The 24,835-nt window shown below is 43.2% G+C and overlaps 1 protein-coding gene across 8 annotated transcripts in view; it reads left to right on the forward strand.

Moving 5' to 3' along the window:
- The window catches only part of LOC147121782 (eIF-2-alpha kinase GCN2-like), a 161,332-nt gene that overhangs the window by 135,371 nt on the left and 1,126 nt on the right, over positions 1-24,835 (forward strand). For all 8 annotated transcript variants that reach the window (XM_085982284.1, XM_085982286.1, XM_085982282.1 and 5 more), the window contains 5 exons: positions 5,960-6,079; positions 9,453-9,548; positions 10,050-10,178; positions 15,646-15,720; positions 23,050-23,144. In XM_085982284.1, the coding sequence (XP_085838410.1) occupies positions 5,960-6,079; positions 9,453-9,548; positions 10,050-10,178; positions 15,646-15,720; positions 23,050-23,144 (515 nt within the window). The remainder of the gene's footprint in view (positions 1-5,959; positions 6,080-9,452; positions 9,549-10,049; positions 10,179-15,645; positions 15,721-23,049; positions 23,145-24,835) is intronic.

Below are 24,835 nucleotides of genomic sequence, written 5' to 3' on the forward strand. Positions count from 1 at the left end.
CACTCCCGTTCACTTCCTGATGTCTGCTCCTTTGACAGTGAGCAACACTGGGGGAACGTGGACTAATAAACAACAACTTCTTTTAAACCTGTTGACATAAGCAGAATAACTAACAGTAAGCTGTTGAATGTGTCATTTATTACACCTGCGAGTGGGATCTATGCGATTTGTTTGGATAAATCTCAGATTCAACATCCATCTCTCAGTTTCTCACCTCCATTTGTCTCCTAATTTACTCTTTTTTGTGCAGAGCTTCTGGTTCCAGTTTCAGCATCAGGTTCACTGAGAGCACCAGGTACAGCCCAGACTAACTCTAGCTAATCTTAGAGAAGCATTCCTTAGTGTAGGAGCTGGGACACTTCCAGTGCTTCTGCTTTCCTGCTGTGGGGAAGCTCGGGTTCTCGGGAACACAAACCCTCTTCCTCATGATCTGTGACACAGCTGATCTCTTTTCCAGCTGAAAGTCACCCAGAATTCACCCCCAGCCTAACAGCAGAAAATCTCCATGGGATTGTAACTCTGTTGGACTGGGCAATAAACAGGCAATTACTGGACAAGTTCGCATGGCTGGAAGACATTTACACCACGGTTAATTAAGAGGGAAACCCACCACTAGCGTCCAGTTGTATTCTTGAAACAGGAGGTGCTCGGCAAGAGAAACCAAGGTGATGGGATAATCATAAATAACCCTCTGTGTCAGAGGGTTGTGGGTTCAAATCCCCCTCCAGAGACTGGAGCACAAAAATCTAGGCTGACACTCCAGTGCAGTGCTGAGGGAGTGCTGCCCTGTCGGAGGTGCCGTCTTTTGGATGAAACGTTAAACCGAGGCCCCGTCTGCTCTCTCAGGTGGATGTAAAAGATCCCATGGCACTATTCAATGAAATGCAGGGGAGTTATCCCCAGTTTCCTGGCCTCAAACAACATCACTAAAACATATTGGCCTAGAAATTCAGTGGGCTGCGCCACCAGTTAATGCCCAAAGAGGGCACTTAGTGGGTTTAGCGCCACTGGCCACACCTCCCGCGAAATTTAGAGGGGCACTAATGGCGGCGTTAGCCTGTAGCGCTGCGCCGCCACCGATGACGTCATCGGTGTGCGCAGCGCCCCGCTACCGCCCCAATCGCGATATTTGGTAGCGTCCCCCGCTGTAACACCGGTCGCAATTTGCGACCGGTTCAGGGGGGCCTACCTGCGGCGGTAGAGGCGCAAATTAAAGGAGAGGTGTGGGGCGGCCATCTTTGTTGTTGGCTGCCTGCCAGCACCTCTCTGCGCTCCCGTCCCCGGCCTCCTAACCCCCACCCCCGCGTTGTGCCGGCTGTGTCCCAAGAGCCCAGCGCTTCTCCTCGGTGCCGGGCTCTTTTGCCGGCACTCGCGATCTCCAATCGCGCTGCAGCAGGCCCCTCCCCTTTAAGAAGGGGAGGAAGGCCTGCAGTACTGCAGCGCACCGTGCCGCAGCGTGTGGTGCTGTGGCACGTTGCGCTGCGATTTTCAGTTGCAGCGCCCGAAGACGGATGCGGGGCGCCTCGAGTAGCACCGCGCTTCCGTTTGGGGCACTCAAACTGAATATCGGGCTGGCGCTCGCGGCTCCTTCCGGGGCGGTACTTCCGGCGGGGGCGCCACCGAATTTCTAGGCCATTATCTGGTCATTATCACATTGCTGTTTGTGGGAGCTTGCTGTGTGCAAATTGGCTGCTGTGTTTCCTACAATACAACAGTGACTTCACTTCAAAAGTACTTGATTGGTTGTAAAGCGCTTTGGGATGTCCTGAGGTTGTGAAAGGCGTTATGCAAATGCCAGTCTTTCGTTCTTTAATTCATACATGAGTTGTGTTTGTAGAAATCTGGAAATGGAAAACTCATCCTTGACAGCATTAGCAGCAACAGATGATGTCTATAAACCTCATCAAGTTGAAATGCTTCATTCATAAGCTTGCCACCACTGATCTCCCCAGTTTATTAGGTTTCTCCTTCATCTATTGAGCGGCTGTGGCCCTGAAACAGAGCCCGGAACGGAAAGCTCAAGCTGCTGCTCAAAAGGAAAGGTTATTGAGCAAACTTAAACAAAGCCAGCACATTTGAGCAAAGAGAACAACTTGAAGAGGTGAAAGGGGATTGGAAATGATCCACAGTAAAGCCTGTCCATGCTGAGGGGATTGTTTCTGTGATAGAAGCTGTGAGCCAGGAAACCAGTCTGATGGTGAAAGGACTCGAGTTGGCAGGCACAGCGGCGGCGTTGGCAAACCTCCTTGTACCAGCAGAACATTTTTGACATGACACAGGCCACCTCATTTGGGTACAGCAGTTCAACACAGACCCGGATTTTTCCAACTGCTCTCTTTTGAAGTTTCAGCGAAGGTTCATCTGGATTTGTTTTTCTTTTACTAATTGCAAAAATTACTGCACAACATTAAATATGAGGTTTGATTTTCTGTATTGTCGCAGTGGTCAATCTTGATGTAATACAGCAGTTTAATCCTGTGCACTGGTGAGGAGCACGACTAAAGGGTGTTCTTTAATGATGCTCCAGTATTCTACTTGAAATGTACAACTGGGGGAGTATGGTGACCATGCGATCGAGCTCCACAATGCTGCTCGTCATGGAATCTTTACAACTGAGCCTGAGCTGCGAGAGTTGTGCTGCAATTTGTTTCCATAACTGTACTTTTGATGAGTTGTTTAAGTTTTGATGAGTCAAAGCTTTTGTCTGTAATTAATTTTAACAGGTAATTAAACTACCTTTCCTAAATTGAAAAAGAAATCCGTGTAATTAAAATTGCCATGGAAAATAGCATGATTTGTATTAATTATGCGAAATTCAAATACATGGAGGAATTTCGAACCAATACAATTAATCTCCCCGCATAACTGCTCTAAAAGTAAATCCATACAATAAGACAGAGCTTGATGCTGTTTCACGTTTTTTTAAATTTGCTTATGGGATGTGGGCGTCGCTGGCAAGGCCAGCATTTATTGCCCATCCCTAGTTGCCCTTGAGAAGGTGGTGGTGAGCCGTCGCCTTGAACCGCTGCAGTCCGTGTGGTGAAGGTACTCCCACAGCGCTGTTAGGTAGGGAGTTCCAGGATTTTGACCCAGCGACGATGAAGGATCGGCGATATATTTCTAAGTCAGGATGGTGTGTGACTTGGAGAGGAACTTGGAGGTGGTGGTGTTCCCATGCGCCTGCTGCCCTTGTCCTTCTAGGTGGTAGTGGTCGCAGGTTTGGGAGGTGCTGCCAAAGAAGCCTTGGCGAGTTGCTGCAGTGCATCTTGTAGATGGTACACACTGCAGCCACAGTACGCTGGTGGTGGAGGGAGTGAATGTTTAAGGTGGTGGATGGGGTGCCAATCAAACGGGCTACTTTGTCTTGGATGGTGTCGAGCTTCTTGAGTGTTGTTGGAGCTGCACTCATCCAGGCAAGTGGAGAGTATTCCATCACACTCCTGACTTGTGCCTTGTAGATGGTGGAAAGGCTTTGGGGAGTCAGGCAGTGAGACACTCGCCGTTAACATTATCTTACATTAAACTTATATAAAAACATAGGGTCATGTAGCTTTACATTATGAAGGAACATTACAGTGAGCACTCACTCTCGTTTCCATGGTATAAGTGAAGCTATTGCCCCTTATCTCATACAAGTGGTCTCAAGTGTGCAATGACACTGGCAGTTTATCTTTGGGCATTATAACATACTCATGAGACTTCTATAACTCCACTGAATCTGGAAAACATCACCCACCAGGTCTTTCATGTATTGCCGCGCTAAGGGCAACCCTTTCTCACAGGAAATGTGCTTGCTTTGCACCATTGCTGTGGGCAGGTGCAGCGGGCCTAAGGCGGCCTGCAGCTGTCAGAAACATAGATGATAGGAGCAGGAGTAGGCCATTCGGCCCCTCGAGCCCGCTCCGCCATTTTAAGAGATCATGGCTGATCATCCAAATTCAGTACCATGTCCCTGCTTTCTCCCCATATCCCTTAATCCCTTTAGCCTCAAGAAATATATCCAACTCCTTCTTGAACATATTTAATGAATTGGCCTCAACTGCCCTGTGTGGCAGAGAATTACACAGGTTCACCACTCTCTGGGTGAAGAAATTCCTCCTCATCTCAGTCCTAAATGGCTTACCCCTTATCCTTAGACTGTGACCCCTGGTTCTGGACTCCCCCGCCATCGGGAACATCCTTCCTGCATTTAGTCTGTCTAGTCCTGTTAGAATTTTATAAGTTTCAATGAGATCCCCTCTCATTCTTCTAAACTCTAGCGAATATAAGCCTAATCGACCCAATCTCTCTTCATACGTCATTCCTGCCATCCCAGGTATCAGTCTGAAGAATCTTCGCTGCACTCTCTCCATGGCAAGAACATCCTTCCTCAGATAAGGCGACCAAAACTACACACAATACTCAAGGTGTAGTCTCACCAAGGCCCTGTACAACTGCAGCAAGACATCCTTGCTTCTGTACTCGAATCCTCTCGCTACGAAGGCCAACATACCATTTGCCTTCTTAACCGCCTGCTGCACCTGCATGCTTACCTTCAGCGACTGGTGCACAAGGACACCCACGTCTCGTTGCACTTCCCCTTTTCCCAATCTATTGCCGTTCAGATAATAATTTATCTTCCTGTTTTTGCCACCGAAGTGGATAACCTCGCATTTATCCACATTATACTGCATTTGCCATGCATTTGCCCAATCACCCAACCTGTCCAAATCATACTGGAGTTTCTCTGCATCCTCCTCACAGCACACACGCCCACCCAGCTTTGTGTCGTCTGCAAACTTGGAGATATTACATCTAGGTCCCTCGTCTAGATCATTTATATATATATTGTGAATAGCTGGGGTCCTAGCACCGATACCTGCGGTACCCCACTAGTCACTGCCTGCCACTCGGAAAAAGACCCGTTTATTCCAACTCTTTGCTTCCTGTCTGCCAACCAGTTCTCTATCCAAGACAGTACCTTACCCCCAATCCCATATGCTTTAATTTTGCACGCTAATCTCTTATGCGGGACCTTATCGAAAGCCTTCTGAATGTCCAAATACACCACATCCACTGGTTCTCCCTTATCTATTCTACCAGTTACATCCTCAAAAAATTCCAGTAGATTAATCAAGCATGATTTACCTTTTGTAAATCCATGTTGACTTTGTCCGATCCTGTCACTGTTTTCCAAGTGCTCTGCTATTACATCTTTTATAATGGACTCTAGCATTTTCCCCACTACTGATGTCAGGCTTACCGATCTATAATTCCCTGTTTTCTCTCTACCACCCTTTTTAAATAGTGGAGTTACATTAGCTATCCTCCAATCCATGGGAACTGTTCCAGAGTCTATAGAATTTTGGAAGATGACCAGCAATGCATCTACTATTTCTAGGGCCACTTCCTTAAGTACCCTAGGATGTAGATTATCAGGCCCTGGGGGACCGCCTTCCCCTGACTGCAGCCCGTGCAAGAAAGCAGAGCAAGAAATGAGGAGTGCAACATTGGGGCTGCTGTTGGAGAGAAGGCCGAAAGACTCAAGGGGGAGGAGAATAGAGGAAACTGTTGATCTTTGGGCAGTCACCTCCATAGGCCTTCTGGTCTGTTGGGGCCCCAGTGCAAGTACTTGTGACAGGTGTCCGACCATCATACTCCCAGCTAAGTGATGCGAGAGACCAGGAACATGAGACAGAAGGCCGGGAACAGCCCCGCTTGCCTCATTTAAAATGCTAACTCTGTGCATGCGTCTATTCCAGGAAATCCCAGCAGTGGAGGTGGAAAACTGGCCTAATGTATCCCACCCTCTTTTCCTCTTCACTGCACCTAGGAAATTGGTGTTCCCCAGGTTTAAGAGAAGACAATCATTCCTTATCACACAAACTTCAGTTTGGAGCAATTTTTCGTTCATATTAGATGGGACAAGTAGGAAGATATTATGTACTGACTGTCTTTCTCCTTTTCTGCTTTACGACAGGTAGGAAGTTTACGTGGTACAGAAGAAATAAACCTGAAGCATTACGAAGGATTGCTTTTTGCTTTGTACAATGCAGCTGGATCTGGCCTTCTGGTGTTCGGAGGGCAGTATACAAAACTAGTAAGATGTTTAAGAACTCTTTCTGAAAGAAGATAGGCACTTTGATAGTTTGCTCTGCTTTTGTATGTTTAGTTTTTAAATTAAGTTCAAACCCTTTGTACTTTTAGAACTGCAACTCCACAATCCAGCCAATCATCTGGTTTTCAGCTACGTGGTACGGTGCATATCCTGTACCCTCCCCAAATTTAGCCAAAACGTAGACGCAAAATATTGGCTGAAAGTGGCAACAGACGATTCATTCACGTTTAACTCTGTTCTAAGCATTCCTCTCACTCTAAACTAGTGGGGGGAAATGTTACCGGGGCTTAGAAGGTTAAATTATGAGGAGAGGTTGCATAAACTTGGCTTGTATTCCCTTGAGTATAGAAAGCTAATGGAATGTTAGCCTTTATTGCAAGGGGGCTGGAGTACAAAGGGCTGTAAGTTGTGCTACATTTATATAAAGCTCTGGTTAGACCGCATCTGGAGTACTGTGTTCAGTTTTGGGCACCGCACCTCAGGAAGGATATATTGGCCTTGGAGAGGGTGCAGTGCAGATTCACCAGAATGATACCGAGGTTGCATGGCTTGTATTCCCTTGAATATAGAAGATTAAGGGGTGATCTAATTGAGGTGTTTAAGATGATTAAAGGAGTTGATAGGGTAGATAGAGAGACACTATTTTCTCTGGTGGGAGAATCAAGAACGAGGGCAGATAACCATAAAGTTAAAGCCAGGCCGTTCAAGAGCAAAATCAGGAAACACTTTTTCACACAAAAGGTAGTAGATATTTGCAGTTCACTCCCCCAAAAGGCTGTGGATGCTGGGTGAATTTGAGCTTTCAAGACCGAGAGCGCTATATTTTTGTTAGGTAAGGGTGTCAAGAGATATGGCGCAAACGCGGACAAATGGAGTTGAGGTACAAATCAGCCATGATCTAATTCAATGGCGGAGCAGGCTCAAGGGGCTGAATGGTCTACTCCTGTTCATAAAATAGGCCAATTAACAATGCAGAGCAACATTGAAAATTGAGAATTATACTTTAGATTGGACCTGGAGTTCTTTTGAGCTTAATGAAGCAGAAGAGTTTGAAGTATTGCCATAGCAGCAAGAGAAATGAATAATACACTCTGCTCACACCAGTGACTAACCCAGGCAGTAGCATATCTGCAACAGCGGGCACTTTTACACGTGAATAAGTGTCTCAGGAGACTGGCACTCAAATGGATACTCGCTACCTTTTGTGCTTCTCTGCTTTGTTCATTTTTCTTTTGTAACTACAGCACATTGAGGCCTGTTAGAGGCTTGAAGCCAGTGATCGACACACAATTTGTGAAGATGACCCCTGTGATCAGAGGCTTTAGTTATGAGGAGAGAAACTCAGGCTCTTTATGTTTATGCAGGGAAACTTAAGAGATCTGATAGGGTGTTTATTATTATAAGGACGCGACTGCTGCCAACGACTGCTGCACATGCGCAGTTCCAATGGTTTCTTGGTTTTTCTTGCCGGATTTTGTAGGCAGCAGTCACTCTGAAATATTAATGTGGTTTGTTTGTGAAATAAATCACCTTTGTAATTATTAGAAGTAAAGATACTCGCGGTTTGCAGTAATTTCTGACGGGTTTCTGGTCACCGATGTGGTGATTAAATGGTGGGGTCCGGCTCGGCTCCGGGTTCCTCACGTGAAGCTGGTGGGCTTGAGAAGCGAAAGCTCCTGGAGTTTATCAACAATCAGCATCCACCGAGCTTTAGATTTAAGTCATAATAGACATGGCTGGTGATGGTTTAATGTTAAATATTACCAACAATAAGTTGGGGGGGGGTGGGGAAAAGAGATCGCTGCTGCCGAGCTGAGCCCAGAGAGAAAGTTAACATTTATGCGCAGAATGCTTCCAGCAGCTTCTGGTAGCTTCCAGCTCGTTGGCAGCAGTCACTCCGTTATTATAAAGGGCATTGATATGAGAACTAGGGGAGAATTTCCACTGGTCAGTGCAATGGTAACTTGAGAGCATAAATCAGTAAAAGAACAAAGGGAGACTTCGGAGGAATTTGTTTTAATGCACAAGGCTCTTAGAACATGGAATGCCCTGCTAGAAACACTGGTAAAAGGAGAATCCAGAATAACTTAAAAGGGAAGCAAAGAAATACTTGAATAAGAAAAATTTTAAAACGGTATGGAGAAAGGGCAGGGGAATGGGATTGAACGGATAGCTCGTTGAGGGCCAGCACAGCTACTTTGGACTGAATGGACTCCTTCAGTGCAGTAAAATTATATGATTGCATAAAAAGAATGAAAATGGCGCTTTTTGAGGTAAGTGGAGTCCCAACAGTAACTTGCAGATCCTGCGTCTTTTTACAGACCTCCAGCCACGTCTGCTGAATCTTGGAGACATCAGCCACCTTGTGTCTTGTGTGCTGCCATCATTCTCACATTCTTTGCACTCCGAGGACTGTGGTTGTGCTTGCGTTGGTCTGTTCCCAGCATTTGCTAGACCTTGGTCTTAAACCATTTTCCCCCCCTTTGGAGTTGAGCATCTCCCAGCTCTGCCGCTGTTTATATATTTGAACCTTTTGACACTTTCAACCAGTTAACTTGCCCATTAGCTGCTTGAGAAGCACTAAAGGATCATTATTACTGGTGAATACTCGCTGGCTGCCACTTGTTCATTGCCGCTGATAACATTTCATTCTCTCAAGTTGCCTGTTTGAACAGGTGATTTTAATAGCAGGTCACTGATTTTTGCAGAAGAACATGCAATTCTTCCATTTTTAACAAAAAGAGGAATGTTGAGCCCTCGCTACTCGAGCTAATCTGGAAAAGGCAAAGAGGGCTGGATTAGAAACATAGGAACAGGAGTAGACCACTCAGCGCCTCGAGCCTGTTCCGGCATTCAGTTAGATCATGGCTGATCTGTATTTTAACTCCATTTACCTGCCTTGGTTTATTATCCCTTAATACCTTTACCGAACAAAAATCTATTAATCTCAATTTAGAATTTTTCAATTGCCCCCCAGCCTCAGCAGCTTTTTGGGGGAGAGTTTTCCAGATTTCCACTACCCTTAGTGTGAAGAAGTGCTTCCTGACATCACCCCTGAATGGCCTGGCTCTAATGTTAAGGCAATGCCCCCTTGTTCTGGACCCCCCACCAGAGGCAGTCGTTTCTTTCTGTCTACCCGAGGAATTCCATTAATCATCTTAAAGCCTCAAAGATGTTAGGGAAGCGTTAAATCAGCCGTTTAAATTTTTTTTTTAAATGAGGTCATAATTAATAAGTAATAGTAGGGTCTGGAGAAATGAAAGAGTATAATCATCTCTGCTATTTGTTTTATATAAGATGATTATTTGAACAAGAATGGCACAGTCTGATTTACTTGTCTGTCACAATGCTGTAGCTCCGAAGTTTTGATGTCTCCTTTGGGGAGTTGCCCGAGCTGTCTGCTGCCGGCCTGAACATCGACCTCCAGAAACTGGTAGAAGCAGACGCAAAGGTAAAAGGCAAGAGACAAGAATCCCAGAATCTGAGAAAACGCAGACAATGTTGAAAAAATCTTGGCTTTTTGGCTGGGGTGGGGAGTGGATGGGGGGTGTTTCTAATGATGATGAGTCAGTCCAAAAACTTTTCCGTTAGGAGATAAAACAATTTCTGCCTCAAAGCAAAGTAATCCATTCTGTGGCAAAGTAATCCATTCAGAGCCTGCAATTGCCTCTAGGGATTCATAGCGTAAATTTCCCTTTTTGTTTTTCCTTTGCTTAAAGTTGTATCTGAAGATTGAGCCTTAATCTGATTGTCCAGACTGAAGCCAAGATTTCTATGACTTAGTAAATGTCACTTAATGAAATTTGGCACTGCTGATCTTGGCTACAAGTTATAAACATGATACAAATCGATGACTGTTTACCACTGACTATGTTCTGCTATGAAAATACCAAAAAGAATTGCGTAATTTTATTGCAGAAGTACAAATAAGTTTTTCTCGTGTTATGCACAGAAACCTGAAAGGACGGACAGAATCTGTATTCATTGCACTCCTGACACAAGTGCGGAAATCTGTTTCAAGTTGGCAAGAAAGTTTTGGGAAGCAGGCATCCGCGTTAGATTGATGACCAGACTTAATGAGGTAATGTATAGAAATCGCTTGATATTCTGAACACAAAGAACTAACGGTGACAGATAAGGAGATCCATTGCATTTTAAATCGTAAGAAAGTTTCTTATTTTTAATATCTGTTTATAAGATGTGGCTTATCCCTTCAAATGTTGTTTACTGCAATAGGTAGTTAAGGTGAATGTACATGTATTCACCAAACAATATCCATAGTCTCTCATACTCCGGAGGCACAGCATTATTCATAGAAAATGCATTTTGATTGCAAATGTAAGTGGGAACTTCTTAGAACTCCAGAAGTTCAAAGTGCAGAAGGAGGCCGTTCAGCCCATTGTTCCTGTGCTGGCTCTTTAGTAGGGCACTCCAAAGCAGTCCACTGCCCTAATCTGTCCTCATTGGCCTGTATCTTCCTCTGCTTCAAATGTTGCTCTGCTTTTCCCTTAGACCTCCGTTACTCTCTGTGGCAAAGTAATCCATGTTCTAGTAATTCTGCATAAATAACCTTCTCCTAACCTCTCACCTCAGTCTCTTACTGACTATTTCAAATTGATTACTCCCCGTCACTGACCTCCCATTCCCCACAACCAGAGAGATAGACTTCTCCTATTCACTGTATCAAATCCCTCCATAATTTTAAAAACTACAATTAAATCTCTTCATAGCCTTCTCTGCTCCATTAGAAATTGTTCCAGTATCTCAATTCTCACCTCACAACTATAGTTTCTCATCCCTGGTGTCATCCTGATCAATCTACACTCTACGCTCTCTGTAGCTTTAATGCCCTTTTCTTTGATGGCGTAGCCAAAAGTGCACACAGTACTCTAACTAAACATTGCTTTGTACAAATTTATCGTTACTTCTTTGCTTTTGAACTCTACTTCTTTGCTTTTGAACTCTATTTCCGTATTTATAAAACCCAAATTGCCATTGGTCTGCTTGTTGCTTTCTCTACCTATACTTTCACTTTCGAGGAATATGTATTTGAATCCTAGGTCACTCTGTTCACCCACACCCTTCAGCACCTTTCCATTAAGTATATACTCACATTACTTTTTTTAATCTTCCCCACCTGTCTATCCATTACACTAACCTGCCTAAAATCCTCCTCGCTGTTTGCGAAAACCCCTACTATTGTGTTGTCACTAAATTCCCATTGTTCCCAAGTCCAAACCCACTATGTTAACCGATCTTCCACACAAGGATTCAAGTAAAAGTGTAGTCTTCAGGTGAAGTGTGGTTAAAAGGCGGGGGCTAATTGGACCATTAGTTGCAGAAGTGATTCAGTCCTCATTTTAAATTCATACATTCTGTTCTTATTTTTATATCATACTTAGATTTTATAAAGTAGAGTTGGTAGCAGCATAGGACTTTTTCTACAGTACAGACCGAGAAGCTGAAAGATGCAAAACTGAGGTTTTACTGTGCCACTGCTGGCAGTGAGGTGTAATTACAGTGTGTCAAGTTTACATAGGCAGTTTCCATTATAAATGTGGAGACATGAATTTATAATGAAAACAGTTGACACAGCAGTGTGACAAAAACGTGACAGCAGGAAGTTCATTTTTGCAGACAGGAAGTACCTGCAGACATCAGATTTTTTAATATATTATCGATACATTGAAAGACAAATCGACTGTCTGGTTTCACTATATCCAGCCTTTCTCCTATCTGATTGGCACCCATTAACCTTAATCCTTTGTTTTGTGTCCATTTGCTAACTTTATATCCTTGCATTTCTCTTTAACCTTTTTGTAAGAAGACTCCCGTGAGTCCTCTCATCTATCTAGCATAAATACAACATTGGTGTGTATATAAAGCAATGACTGTATACTCTGTATTAGGAAAAAATTGTAGCATTTAATCTGATTAAAGCAAAAAGAAACCTTTTGTCAAGAATATGCCACTAGGTGACAGTGTTTAGACAAAATATAAACTGCTGGTAGAAAACAAGGCGGCTTTGGAACACTGTTTTCTCGATTACACTGACATTACCCACAGAACCATATAGTCTGGCCAATAAGTTGTGGAAACATTCTGATTTCACTTTTGACTAATCCTCTGTGGCCCCTTTTGCTCTGTGTCCAATAAATGTGAGATGAAAATTTTCCACTGTAATTTTAGTGTCTAATAATAGACGGATGTTTGACCACTAAATATTGAGTCATTACAAAATTACTTTTATTTCCCTAAATATTAAGGCCATTCTTTGGATCTCACAAATGATCAATAATCAATCTTGATCAGCTCAGCCACAGGCCATTTGTTCTTTTTCTGTCTACACTGCACGCTGAGGTCTGTCACTTTACAGCTTGACAGTTAATCATGTTTACTTCACATTCCAAGAATGTGACGTCAGGAAGCACGTAACACAATGTCATCAGCTCTTGGAAAATTGCTCTCCAGTTGCAGTTGTGCAGATGATATGATGGGAGTACTGCAGGTTTCTATTGATGGATGAGCGCATTGCCTCTCATCTATACTTAACGTTGCAATTTTTTAAACGTGCAAACTTTCACTGTAAAAGGAGAAAATATAGTACTGTTGGTATTTTTAGATATTTTACTTGTACATTTTGGTATTTTTGATTACCAAATATGTGATTTCCTCTCAAGTCTTTCAAGCAGTCATTTTCAACGATGCAACAGTCAAATCTCCTGTCATGTACTCCTTTCAATTTGCGGGCTGGGATGTTCATCAACATATTCCTGTCCGACTTTGCATTTTCATCCAATTTTATTTAGTAAATGAACAGAAAGAATCAAAATGAACAGAGAGAATGAAAGCTCACCGACCTGAAAAGTTAACTTGATTTCTCTCTCCACAGATGTTGCCTGAGTATTTCCAGCATTTTCTGTTTGTATTTAAGAAAGAATCGAGTACTGCACTTTTTCTGCCTTACACTTTTATCAGTTTTGTTCCTGGAAGGAAGGTCATGCACAGTGTGTGTTTAAAATGGAGGGGGAGGGACTGTTTTATATAGGAAGATTATCTCATAGAAACATAGAAGATAGGAGTAGGCCATTCGGCCCCTCGAGCCTGCTCCGCCATTCAATGAGATCATGGCTGATCATCCAAATTCAGTACCCTGTTCCTGCCTTCTCGCCATATCCCTTGATCCCTTTAGCCTTAAGAAATATATCTAACTCCTTCTTGAATATATTTAATGTGTTGGCCTCTACTGTCTTCTTTGGTAGAGAATTCCACAGGTTCACTACTCTCTGGGTGAAGAAATTCCTCCTCATCTCTGTCCTAAATGGCTTACCCCTTATCCTTAGACTGTGACCCCTGGTTCTGGACTCCCCGACCATCGGGAACATCCTTCCAGCATCTAGTCTGTCTAGTCCTGTTAGAATTTTATAAGTTTCAATGAGATCCCCTCTCATTCTTCTAATCTCCAGCGAGTACAAGCCTAATCGACCCAATCTCTCCTCATACGTCATTCCTGCCATCCCAGGTATCAGCCTGGTGAATCTTCGCTGCATTCCTTCCATGGCAAGAACATCCTTCCTCAGATAAGGCGACCAAAACTGTACACAATACTCAAGATGTGGTCTCAACAAGGCCCTGTACAACTGCAGCAAGACATCCTTGTTCCTGTACTTAAACCCTCTCGCTACGAAGGCCAACATACCATTTGCCTTCTTAACCGCCTGCTGCACCTGCATGCTTACCTTCAGCGACTGGTGCACAAGGACACCCAGGTCTCGTTGCACTTCCCCTTCTCCCAATCTATTGCCACTCAGATAATAATCTGCCTTCCTACTGAACTCCACAAATAAACTCTAAAGCCTGCACATCTGCCAATGCACTTTATTATGGTTATGTTAATGTATTACAAGCCAAATGTATGTTGAATGTTTAAATGTCTTAATCTAAATGTACACTCTCGGGAGCCGCAAGCCTACATTTCGTTGTACTGCACTTGTGCACTAACAATGACAATAAAAGTTGATTTGATTTTGATTGACACCAAAGTGGATTGATCCACGTTATATTGCATCTGCCATGCTTCTGCCCAATCACCCAACCTGTCCAAATCATACTGGAGTTTCTCGGCATCCTCCTCACAGCACACACGCCCACCCAGCTTTGTGTCATCTGCAAACTTGGAGATATTACATCTAGTTCCCTCGTTCAGATCATTAATATATATTGTGAATAGCTGGGGTCCAAGGACCGATCCCTGCGGTACCCCACTAGTCACTGCCTGTCACTCGGAAAAAGAGCCGTTTATTCAAAACTCTTTGCTTTCTGTCTGCCAACCAGTTCTCTATCCAAGTCAATACCTTGCCCCCAATCCCATGTGCCTTAACTTTACACGCTAATCTCTTATGTGGGACCTTATCGAAAGCCTTTTGAAAGTCCAAATACACCACATCCACTGGTTCTCCCTTATCTATTTTACCAGTTACATCCTCAGAAAATTCCAGTAAATTAGTCAAGCACGATTTACCTTTTGTAAATCCATGTTGACTTTGTCCGATCCAGTCACTGTTTTCCAAGTGCTCTGCTATTACATCTTTTATAATGGACTCTAGCATTTTCCCACTACCGATGTCAGGCTTACCGATCTGTGATTCCCCGTTTTCTCTCCACCACCTTTTTTGAATAGCGGGGTAACATTAGCTACCCGCCAATCCATGGGAACTGCACCAGAGTCTATAGAATTTTGGAAGATGACCAGCAATGCATCTACTATTTCTAGGGCCACTTCCTTAAGTACCCTAGGATGTAGATTATCAGGCCCTGGGGATTTATCGGCCTTCAATCCCATCAATTTCCCTAACACCATTTCCCTACAAATACTGATTTCTATTAGTTCCTCCCTTTCATTAGACCCTATGTTCTCCGACGTCTCTGGGAGGTTATTTGTATCCTCCTTTGTGAAGACAGAACCAAAGTATGTATTTAATTGGTCTGCCATTTCTTTGTTCCCCATTATAAATTCCCCTGATTCTGACTGCAAGGGACCTACGCTTGACTTCACCAATATTCTGCTCTTCTCATATCTATAAAAGCTTTTACAGTCAATTTTTATGTTGCCTGCAAGCTTACTCTCATACTCTCAAAATGGAGGGGAGACGGTAATAGAAATGTTTTACATAGGATAGTACAATCAACACGATTTCATTGCACACTACGATCAACACGATTTCATTGCACACTACAATCAACACGATTTCATTGCACTTGCCCTGTAAAAACATACATTTTTATTGCAACCAGCCTTTGCAATTCCAGGCTGCTCCAATAGTATTGGTCATTGTCTAAATATGTGGCAAAATCTGACACTATTTCATTTGGCACAGACGCACAAAATGTACATACATTATTATAATTTTAGAATATTCTGTAGAATGGGGGTAAAGTTTGTTTTCAAAGACAGCATTTTGTTGAAACCTTAAACATTATCACTGCATTACTTGGAGGATGTGTAGCTCAAGTCTTAAAAATCTGACATTGTGTTTTGCTTCTTTTAGAAAAAGGTTACAGCTGAGAGTCTTGAAAAGGGAAGGATATTTGTTCTACAGCCACAGGGTGAAACAGATTTAAAGGTAAGCACAGCAATCCCAGCCAAGCTGTCCTGTCAATGGAAGTTAATGAATGTACACAGGACCAATGCAAAGGAGTGGAAGGCCTGAAACGTAGTGCTCGATTTTTCAGTACGAGGTAACTTGGGAGCGGGACAGCTGCCTTCCGGGTTCCAGTCCTGCCCCCAACAACATCAGATGCACAAACGTGATTTTGTGTCAGTTGGCCTTGTTAAGCCTGCTCTGTGGGCTTGCCGGCCAATTAAGAGGAAGCCGGTGTCAGATGTCGTCAGTTGATGACGCGTCAGCTGCCGGTTTTCTTAAAGGGGCCACGCACATTTTTTTTTAGGTGATTTCTGAGCGCCAGCAAAATTCTGGCCGTAATGTCTCTGGAAATCTAAATGCATGACAATCTCCCATCCCTTAAACTGCCCACGTTTATAGCGGGCAACCAGCAATTAATGCTAACCATTTACTATCACCATAGAAGTCAATTAGAAAGGCAACGAGTTGAGCGCGCGGCTAGTTTGGGAAGACTCACCTATTCTGTAATCTCTTTGCAAGTCGTTAAGGTGCGATTACCGTGGCTATTTATATTTGAGTCTGTTAATCAGCCCCCAGCATGAAGCAACCTTCTCCCTTATATAACGGGCAAATCGCGTTAATGCCAACCCACCCGCAATAATCGGTGGGGACTGTAATCACACAGAATTTGTGTTGTCTCAATTTACAGGTGGTGACCTTTAGATTAGTACTCTGTTTAGAAAAGCCTCAGACTGTTTTATTATTTGGGCTGTTTTGACTTTCGGACGATTGACCGGTGGAGTGAGCTGGCTGGCCGCCCATTCCAGTGATATTGAGGCGGATCCCACCCCATGATTTTAAGGCCCCAGCCACATTTACATTTCACCGGGCAATCTGCAGGCACTCCAACCCAGCACGCCGGAATTGGCAAAGGAAATCGGGCCGGAGATGCCAGCAAGGTAAGTCATGCGGAGGGTTGAGGGTTGTCCCGGGGGTGATAGCGGCCCAGATTATTTTTGTGGGCGCTGATCCGCTGCCATTTCTGACGGCAAAGTGGCTCCCGCAGACTTCGACCAGTTCCTACCTAAAATAGCAATCGGCGTCCTCTTTACATTAATAGACCCCAATTTCCAAATCCAAAGGGGCCTGTCGCAAGTGGGGCAGAAACTTCATAATGGAATTTTAACAATCTGGGCAAATCCAATACTCAGGATTGAGAAATATATTTTCTTGTTTATCAGAGTTAGGCCATTAAGCTAACCTGTCAGAGGTCTGAGTACAGAGGAAACTTGTAAGAAAGGACTCTCCACATGGAGATGTACTCATTGGCAGGCTGTGACTACTGGCGTTCCCCAGGGCTGTGTACTGGGGCCAGAGCTTTTCATTATATTTATAAATGACTTGGATGAAGGATTAGAGAGCTGTAGATCTAAGTTTGCTGAAAACACTAAGTTAGGTGGAACAGTAAATAGTGTAGATGGGGTCAGAAAGTTGCAACGGAACATTGATAGAATAAGTGAGTGGGCAAAACTGTGGCAGATGGGGTTCAGTGTGGGAAGTGTGAGATCATCCAATCTGGACATCAGAAAGACAGATCAGAATATTTTCTAAATGGCAAGAAGGTAGGAACCGTGGATGAGCAGAGAGATTTATGGCTTTAATTCCAGAAATCACTAAAAGCTACTGGACAGGTACAAAAAATAATTAAAAAGGCTATTGGAATGTTGTCCTTTATTTCAAGAGAGCTGAATACAAAGGGGTGGAAGTTATGTTACAGTTGTGCCAAGCTCTAGTTAGACCCCATCTGGAGCACTGCAACAGGTTCTGGGCACCGCACCTCAGGAATGATGTATTGGCCTTGGATGGGGTGAGGACAGGTTCTATAGACTAGTCTTGTATTCCCTCGAATATAGAAGATTAAGGGGTGATCTAATTGAGGTTTTAAGATGATTAAAGGAAATGATAGGATAGAGAGCGGGAAATGATTTCCTCTGGTAAGAGAGCCCAGAACCGTAAAATGAGAGCTCGGCAGCTCAGGGGTAATGCCAGGAAGCACTTGTTCACACAAAGGGTAGTGGAAATCTGGAACTCTCTCCCCAAAAAAGCTGCTGAGGCTGGGGGTCAGTTACAAATTTAAAAACTGAGATTGATAGATTTTTGCTTGGCAAGGGTATTAAGGCAGGTAGCTAGAGTTAAGATACAGATCAGCCATGATCTAATTGAATGGTAGAACAGGCTTGAGGGGCTGAATGGCCAACTCCTGTTCCTATGTTCCTTCCTCTGTTCGTAGAGCTTCTGTCTATTGTCAGGTAATTATACTATATGCAAAAAAGGAGACCTATAGAATGACAAACATGTTGTATAGTTAAATATGTATAATTTAAAAATAAGCGTTCTTTCCCAAACTCGCCTCAGAACAGAGTATTTGTGAGGTATTAAGTGGCTGAGGAGATGCAATGGAAAATATTATTGAGCTTGTAGTGGGAGCCAATGTGCTCCTCATTTTTCCTGCTTTGATTCCTTCAATGTGTTACTTTATTCTGCAGTACAAACCACCAATGCACACCACACAGTTTCTGGACATTAGCTCACAAAGCACAATGTCTGGCAGCTCCCTCGCTAGGTTACAGGGGCAGGTTTGCAGATATATTCAAAGCAAACAAAGTAGCACCATTTGATAAGGTTCCACGCAAGAGATCAATAGCTAAAATTGAGGCAACCTTCAGGCACAGATCGCAAACTGGTTGGGAAGTAGGAGGTTGTTGTTGTTTCATATGATGGGGAAAAGCTTAAAATGGGGTTTCTAGTTTGGCTCTCCATTCGATGGCCTCCTGAGATGCCGAGTGGAGAAATGAGGTGCCTCCTGCAACAGACCTCAGTGGGCAAGTTGATGTGATGTGTTCCACGGTCTGGGATTTGTGGCCACAGTCACACTTCAGATCATCCCTCATCTTCCACTTGTGGAGCAGGTTGTCCACATCGTCTATGCCCTGTGCGGATTCGGTTGAGTGCTGTCCACTGTCTTCGAGGGAGGTCAAAGCCAGGGACCTCTGCTGTTGGGTGAGTGACGAGGTGTTGGTTCTTTATGTTGCATGAAGTAGGAGGTAGAGCATTAGGATAAAGGGGGCACTTTTGGATTGATAGGTGGTGAAAAATGTCAAGGACTCCAGCTTTTCACTCTACATACAAGTGACCTGGATTTGGAAATAGACAACAGTATTTTCAAGTTTGCAGATGATACTGCGTAAGAGGTAGACTGAATTGTGAAAAAAGTACAGAAAGCTGCAAAAGAACACACCAAATATTAAGCAAGTGGGTGGAATGATGGTACATGCCATCATTTAATGTAATAAAATATGAAGCAGGACACTTTGGACGTAGTATGGCTGGTGGGAATACAGTCCAGTGGGGAAGCACTTAGAATTGAAGATGAACAATGTGATTTTAGGGTCCTGATATGTTGGTCTTTCAAAGTTGGCATGCAGGTGCAAAAAGTAGACTAAAGGGCAAACTTAAGGTTTGTCTTCATTGCAAAAGTATAGAATACCTCACCTTAGGCAGGATATACTGGCCTTTGAGGGAGGCCAGTGACAATTCAGCGGGCGATACTTGAGATGAATGAGGAGATACTGGGTAAAATTGGGTTTTACTGGATAGAGATGAGAAGGTTAAGGGGTGGTCTGACTGAGCTGTTTAAAATAATAAAGGGAATTGATGAGGTGATAGAGAAAATTTCTACTCTGTAGTAAGGGAAACCAGAACAAAGGGAAGCTGTCTTAAAATTAAAGCTAAACAAACTCAGAACAAAAAAATCTTCACTCAAAGGGTCGCAAGAATGTGGCGCGAACTGTCCCAGAAGGCTTTGCAAGTGAAATCAATTGAGACGTTTAAAAAGGAGATAGCTAAGTACTTGGGAATTCAACATATGGGGCCAGAAATTCGGGTTGGAGGTTTCCCGCGGGCGCAAGCCCCCATCCTGCACTTACCTAGCGCGCCTGCAGTTGTGCTGTGGGCCCGCGTGGGATTCCGATCCTGGGCCTCCTCCAGCTGCCGTTGTGCAGTGCTTGCGTATCCCAGCGGCGAAGTTAGTTCGCAGCATCCCCTGAGATCACGTGGGCCATGGGGAGCCAATCGGAGCAGGGAATCTCTATTCATAGATTTGACAGGAAGACCTGAATAGAGATTGGCCCCAAAACCTAAGTAAAACTTCAAATAAATTTTTAAAAAATCACATTTTTAAAATAACTATAAATTAAATAAATTACAGGAAACTTGCACCCACGGGACCGAGCTGCTGCCGTTGCCTCAAAACTGCCGTACTTGCCAGAGTTAATGTTGAGAGATACGGAGATTCTTATCTCCGTATTTGACAACAAACACAGTTGCTTAGCAACAGCTTCTAAACACTCGGGTGTGGCCCTAAAGCTCTGTAGCTGAAGCTGTTGCTATAGCTACAGACCTTGCACAGCTTGACTGTTCAAACAAAGCAAAAAAACCAAACAAAAAGAATAAAAAACGGCTGCTGATTTTTGCCGGTGGCTCCAGATTGCCGGATAGCTCACCTCCGGATAGCACAAAGTTTCCTGTAACTATTTTAAACAAAAATTTAAATTTTTGAAAAAATTAAAGTTTTTAACGGGGTTAATAATAAACTTACGTTTCTTTAAAGTATTTTAAAATGATAAACCTGTGGAAAAAATGTTTTAATTTTACTTAATTAACCTCTTACCTTGTTAAAAGCAGGCCTTGCGACTGCTTTTTTCATGTGCAGCTGTTGGAGACTTACCCTCCCGGAGAAACCTGTAAAAAAAAAAAATCAGAAGTTCCAGGCGTACGCGCTGCCTCTCCGGCGCACGTGTTCGACCTGTGAACCCCTTCCTTCAAGGGAACGGAAGTTTCGGTTTCCAGCGCAGTGCATGCATGAAACCGGCACTTTCGTTGGCCCTACAGCGCATACTCACCCATGGGGACCCGAATTTCTGGCCCATTAAAGAATATGGAGAGTGGGCAAGGACTCTGCATTAAAGAGACGGAACGGTCATGACGAACGAAGTTGATGGACCAAATGGCCAACTCCTGGTCCTATGTTCTTAACCTTTGACCCCCCATAATAGTTTTCACCCCGCGCCTAACCTGTATACCCCAACTGTATTTTGATCCCAGCTGGTGGATTAAATGTTGTGACAGCTGAAATGGATGCAGCATGTTAAAATGAACAGAATTGGTGGCATTAATATGATAATCAGAGATATTAGGGACATTCAAAATGCAGTTAGAAGCAAGGCTGGGTACAGTGGGATAACAGAGGGATGAGCTTTGATCGGCTAAATAGCCATTTTGCCTCTTTCTTAAATTGGCCCACATATAGTATTTAACACCTTTGCCATAGAAATACATTTGTGTCATGCTTCAAGCATTGCTGACTTTATTTGTTATTAGCTGCATTTTCATTGTGGAGAAAAGCTTAATTGTTAATTAGAATTTGCAGCGAATTAATGTACTTTTGGCATAACTGCCTTGATGTGCAGCCACGTTGAAAGTACTTTATGGAAGCAAGCAGTTCTCAATAGAAATATGCATTTTTGTATAATGTCTTTCACCTTGCTGCTTGGATTTCTAAAGCATGAAATTAAAAGTTGCACAGCATGGAGGTATTACTTAGCCCCAGCCTTTCATAAAGTTTAATATATTTGGAGCAAAAAGTACTTAGCGAAGATAATGATGAGATTATAGGAAATGCCCGAGGGGATTAGAAAAAGTCATGTCTTTGAGTTAAAGGTATAGGGTGAAATTCTAGAATGGGGAAAAAAAAAGGCAAATCTTGGAAATCTGAAATAAACAACGAAAATGGAAGTCTATCCGCACACACAACAACCAGAAAACACTCGCACACTCTGCTTTTTGTCTTACCATTTAACCAACAAAAGGACAAAATGATTGAAGTATACGTGAACACGCCGTGTGAATGAGTATTGAGATCACATGCCCAACGACAGTCTATTACTTATTTCTTATTTACTAATCAAAAATGCAATTAGCTACATTTGGATTCCCAATGAGCCACATACGGCCAGTGGCTAACATATTGGACAACACTGGTCTAAGAGAAGTAGGATGGCCAGAAGCAGATGGCCATGTCATTCATATAAACTGGCACAAACTGGAGGAGCCACAGTCATCAGACTGACTTACACCAGAAGAGGAGCAGCCAGGCGGTATGTTTGCTTTAGAGGAGTAAATACAGGCACTATGCTGGATCAGGACAAAAAAAAAAGCAATGGGACTCCTAGTCAAAAGGCTGGGCTGGGAACCGCTCCTACCTGCAGGTTGAACCTGATGGCTGAAGCTGGGTTACCAAAGTTCCCCGGGAGTGAAAAGGAGGCAATGCTCCAAAGCTGCTTTGGCCGAGCTCAAAATGATTGGGGGTGGGATGGGGAGCGGTCATGACCCCTGACCCCCCACTGTGTATAGAAGCTTTAAATACAGATGAATGCAAAGGGCAGTAATCTGTTTCATTTCAGTTTTAGCAGCATACATTATCCAGTTTATGTAAGTCAATTAACTCCTAGAAACTGTTGTCTGTAGTCAATCACAGTACGTTTTATGGCATGTCTTCCATTTTGGCACTGGCTCATTTAGTTCTACTTAAAACTGATGTGTGCACAGCAGTGCTCTGCTGAATGAGATCAAAGAGTTGTGTAATCATCTAATTTAATATTATCCTCCAGGTTAATGTTGCTTTTATATCACTGTTTCGCGTGTGCGCATTAAACAAACCATTGTTGGTTTGTTTAAATACCAAAATATTACAAGAAATAACATAGAAAAACTGAATGCTATAAATCTGAAACAGCATCAAAAAAAAGACTCTAACTGCACAGCACGCTAATTGACATCTGAAAGGGAAAAGTTAATGTTTGAAGTGCAACCCTTCATTAAAACTGGGGTCAGATCTTGTGCTCTTATTCAGTTCCTGACTGGCCTGCTATCAGGAAATAAGATCTTGTGTGAACTTGCAAAAGTAGCCATTCAAAACCTCAGCCGTGTCCTGAGAGTCCACCTGAATCTGCCCTGAGGAATCCTCCATTGGCCCTATACGGTCCTGAATGGCTCTCTGATCTCCTGCATAGCTGAAAAAGACCATTGATACTCCAGGTATCCACTATCATCATCTCCCACTTACATTGAGAAACCTTTTCTCTGCTTTACTGCTTTAGCTTATGTTACAACAAGTGAATCGTAACCAATAAATACCTGCAGGTAATAGGTACCTGCAGCCAACCTCATGAAGCAATCGATATTAATGGCATTTACCCTGTTTATCTTTAGGTGTTGCTGTATGACAGAGGAAAAGTTTCAACCCTAAACAGCCTAGAGAAGTTTTTGCAATGTGCAAAAATGACCACAAAACGGACCCTGTCAAGGTACAGCATTAAGACCTTGTGTCATTTGATATAAGCATGTACAATGAGAGTTTGGTACTTTTCATTGCTGAAATGAGCGCCTGTTCTACCAAAGTGAATTGAATATACAGATCAGTGAAAAGGCCACTCGTAATGTACAGTGGTGGCTACACAATGCCAGGTGAATATTGAATAGTGCAGGAGAATTACCCGGCATGCCCTGAAATAAGAATGCCTGCATAGGGGGAAGTGAGTTAAAAGGCTCTGCCACGTTTTGGTATTATCTGACCAGTTTTCCATGGGAAGCGTATTAAAAATGTTACCTTTTAAATTAAATCCCAGGGTTAAAATTTCCATCGTAGCCAGAGGATTGGGAGGGGGAGATGTGTTTTAAAGCTCGACGGACAAGGTCATGGCATCTTGCTACTTGCATCCCACTTTGACCTGGGACAATTAAGAGCCAATTGACTCATCCCAGACAAGGTGGTAAGTGTTTATTGTGAGAATAGCAGTGGGCTAAGGGGGGTGCGGTAGCAATGGCTGGATAATTGTGGATTACCAGGCAAGTGAAAAGACTCCGATGACAATGTTTCCATTTCTTTCATAAAATTGTGTGGGGTTTTGGAAAAAAAACATTGATGTCTAGTTGTGTTTTGCTCCCTGCATTATTTTCCATTGTTGTGGAGGGGGTGGGGGTCATTTTTGCATATTAATATTTATTTAATGAGACATTTCTCCAGTATTGTTGCTTGCTGCTGCAATTGAAGTTGCAGCAAAGCAAGTTCTGAGGTTGGGAACCCCCTTGGGATGTGCAATCTTCTAACTCGGAAGCAAGAGAGAAGGAAAGAAACCAAACCCTTTTTTTTGAGTGTGTGTTTTTGAAGACCGCGTCTTATTACAGCAGCCATCACCGTCTGTGGCAGCTCCCATCATCCCTTTACCTTTAACAACACTTACTGTGTTATATTTCAGTCCACACAGACTCACTGCAATCATCAACCTCTCAACCTGCAGCAGCATCGTTCCTTTCCAGCTTTTTTTCATGTTAAAAGCTCTGCCAGCACTAATGTCATCACACTCCAGCTTTAGTGCATTCACTGAATCTACCATGGCAACTGCTATAATGAGCAGTCTCTGTAGATAAAAATGTTTGAAAGCAAATGAGGAAAAAAAGATGTCATTTGTACATGATTGCATGGATTCCAGTAAACAAATGTTCATTTACCTTACAATAAAATATAGTGCAGTTGGAATAGTTTATTACTATTCCTCACTTTGAATGCAGATTGCATTTAGATATATGATTAGACAAGATGTGGGTTTGAGTTCAGTCTGTGTTTTAAGGAGATGCTGAGGCAAATAGCAAAGATGCATTTAAGGGGAAGCTAGATAAGCACACGAGGGAGCAATAATAGAAGGATATACTGATAGGGTTGGATGAAGAGGGGTGGGAGGAGGCTTGTGTGGAGTTTAAAAGCCGACAGAGACCAGTTGGGCCGAATGGCCTGTTTCTGTACTTGTAATTCAATGTAATGTAATGTCAATTTCAAAAGTCCATTTGTAATGCTGCCCAACAACTGATAACGATTGAGTTACAATTTGAAGTCAAAGCTATCATTAGGTTTGGGGGAAAACACAGAGACACACACACACACGCACACGCTCAGAGACACACATGCAGATACACACACACACACACACACACACGCTCA

The sequence above is a fragment of the Somniosus microcephalus genome, chromosome 3, assembly GCF_052327205.1.
Source record: "Somniosus microcephalus isolate GS21.2 chromosome 3, FLI_Smic_1.0, whole genome shotgun sequence".
Taxonomy (NCBI): domain Eukaryota; kingdom Metazoa; phylum Chordata; class Chondrichthyes; order Squaliformes; family Somniosidae; genus Somniosus; species Somniosus microcephalus.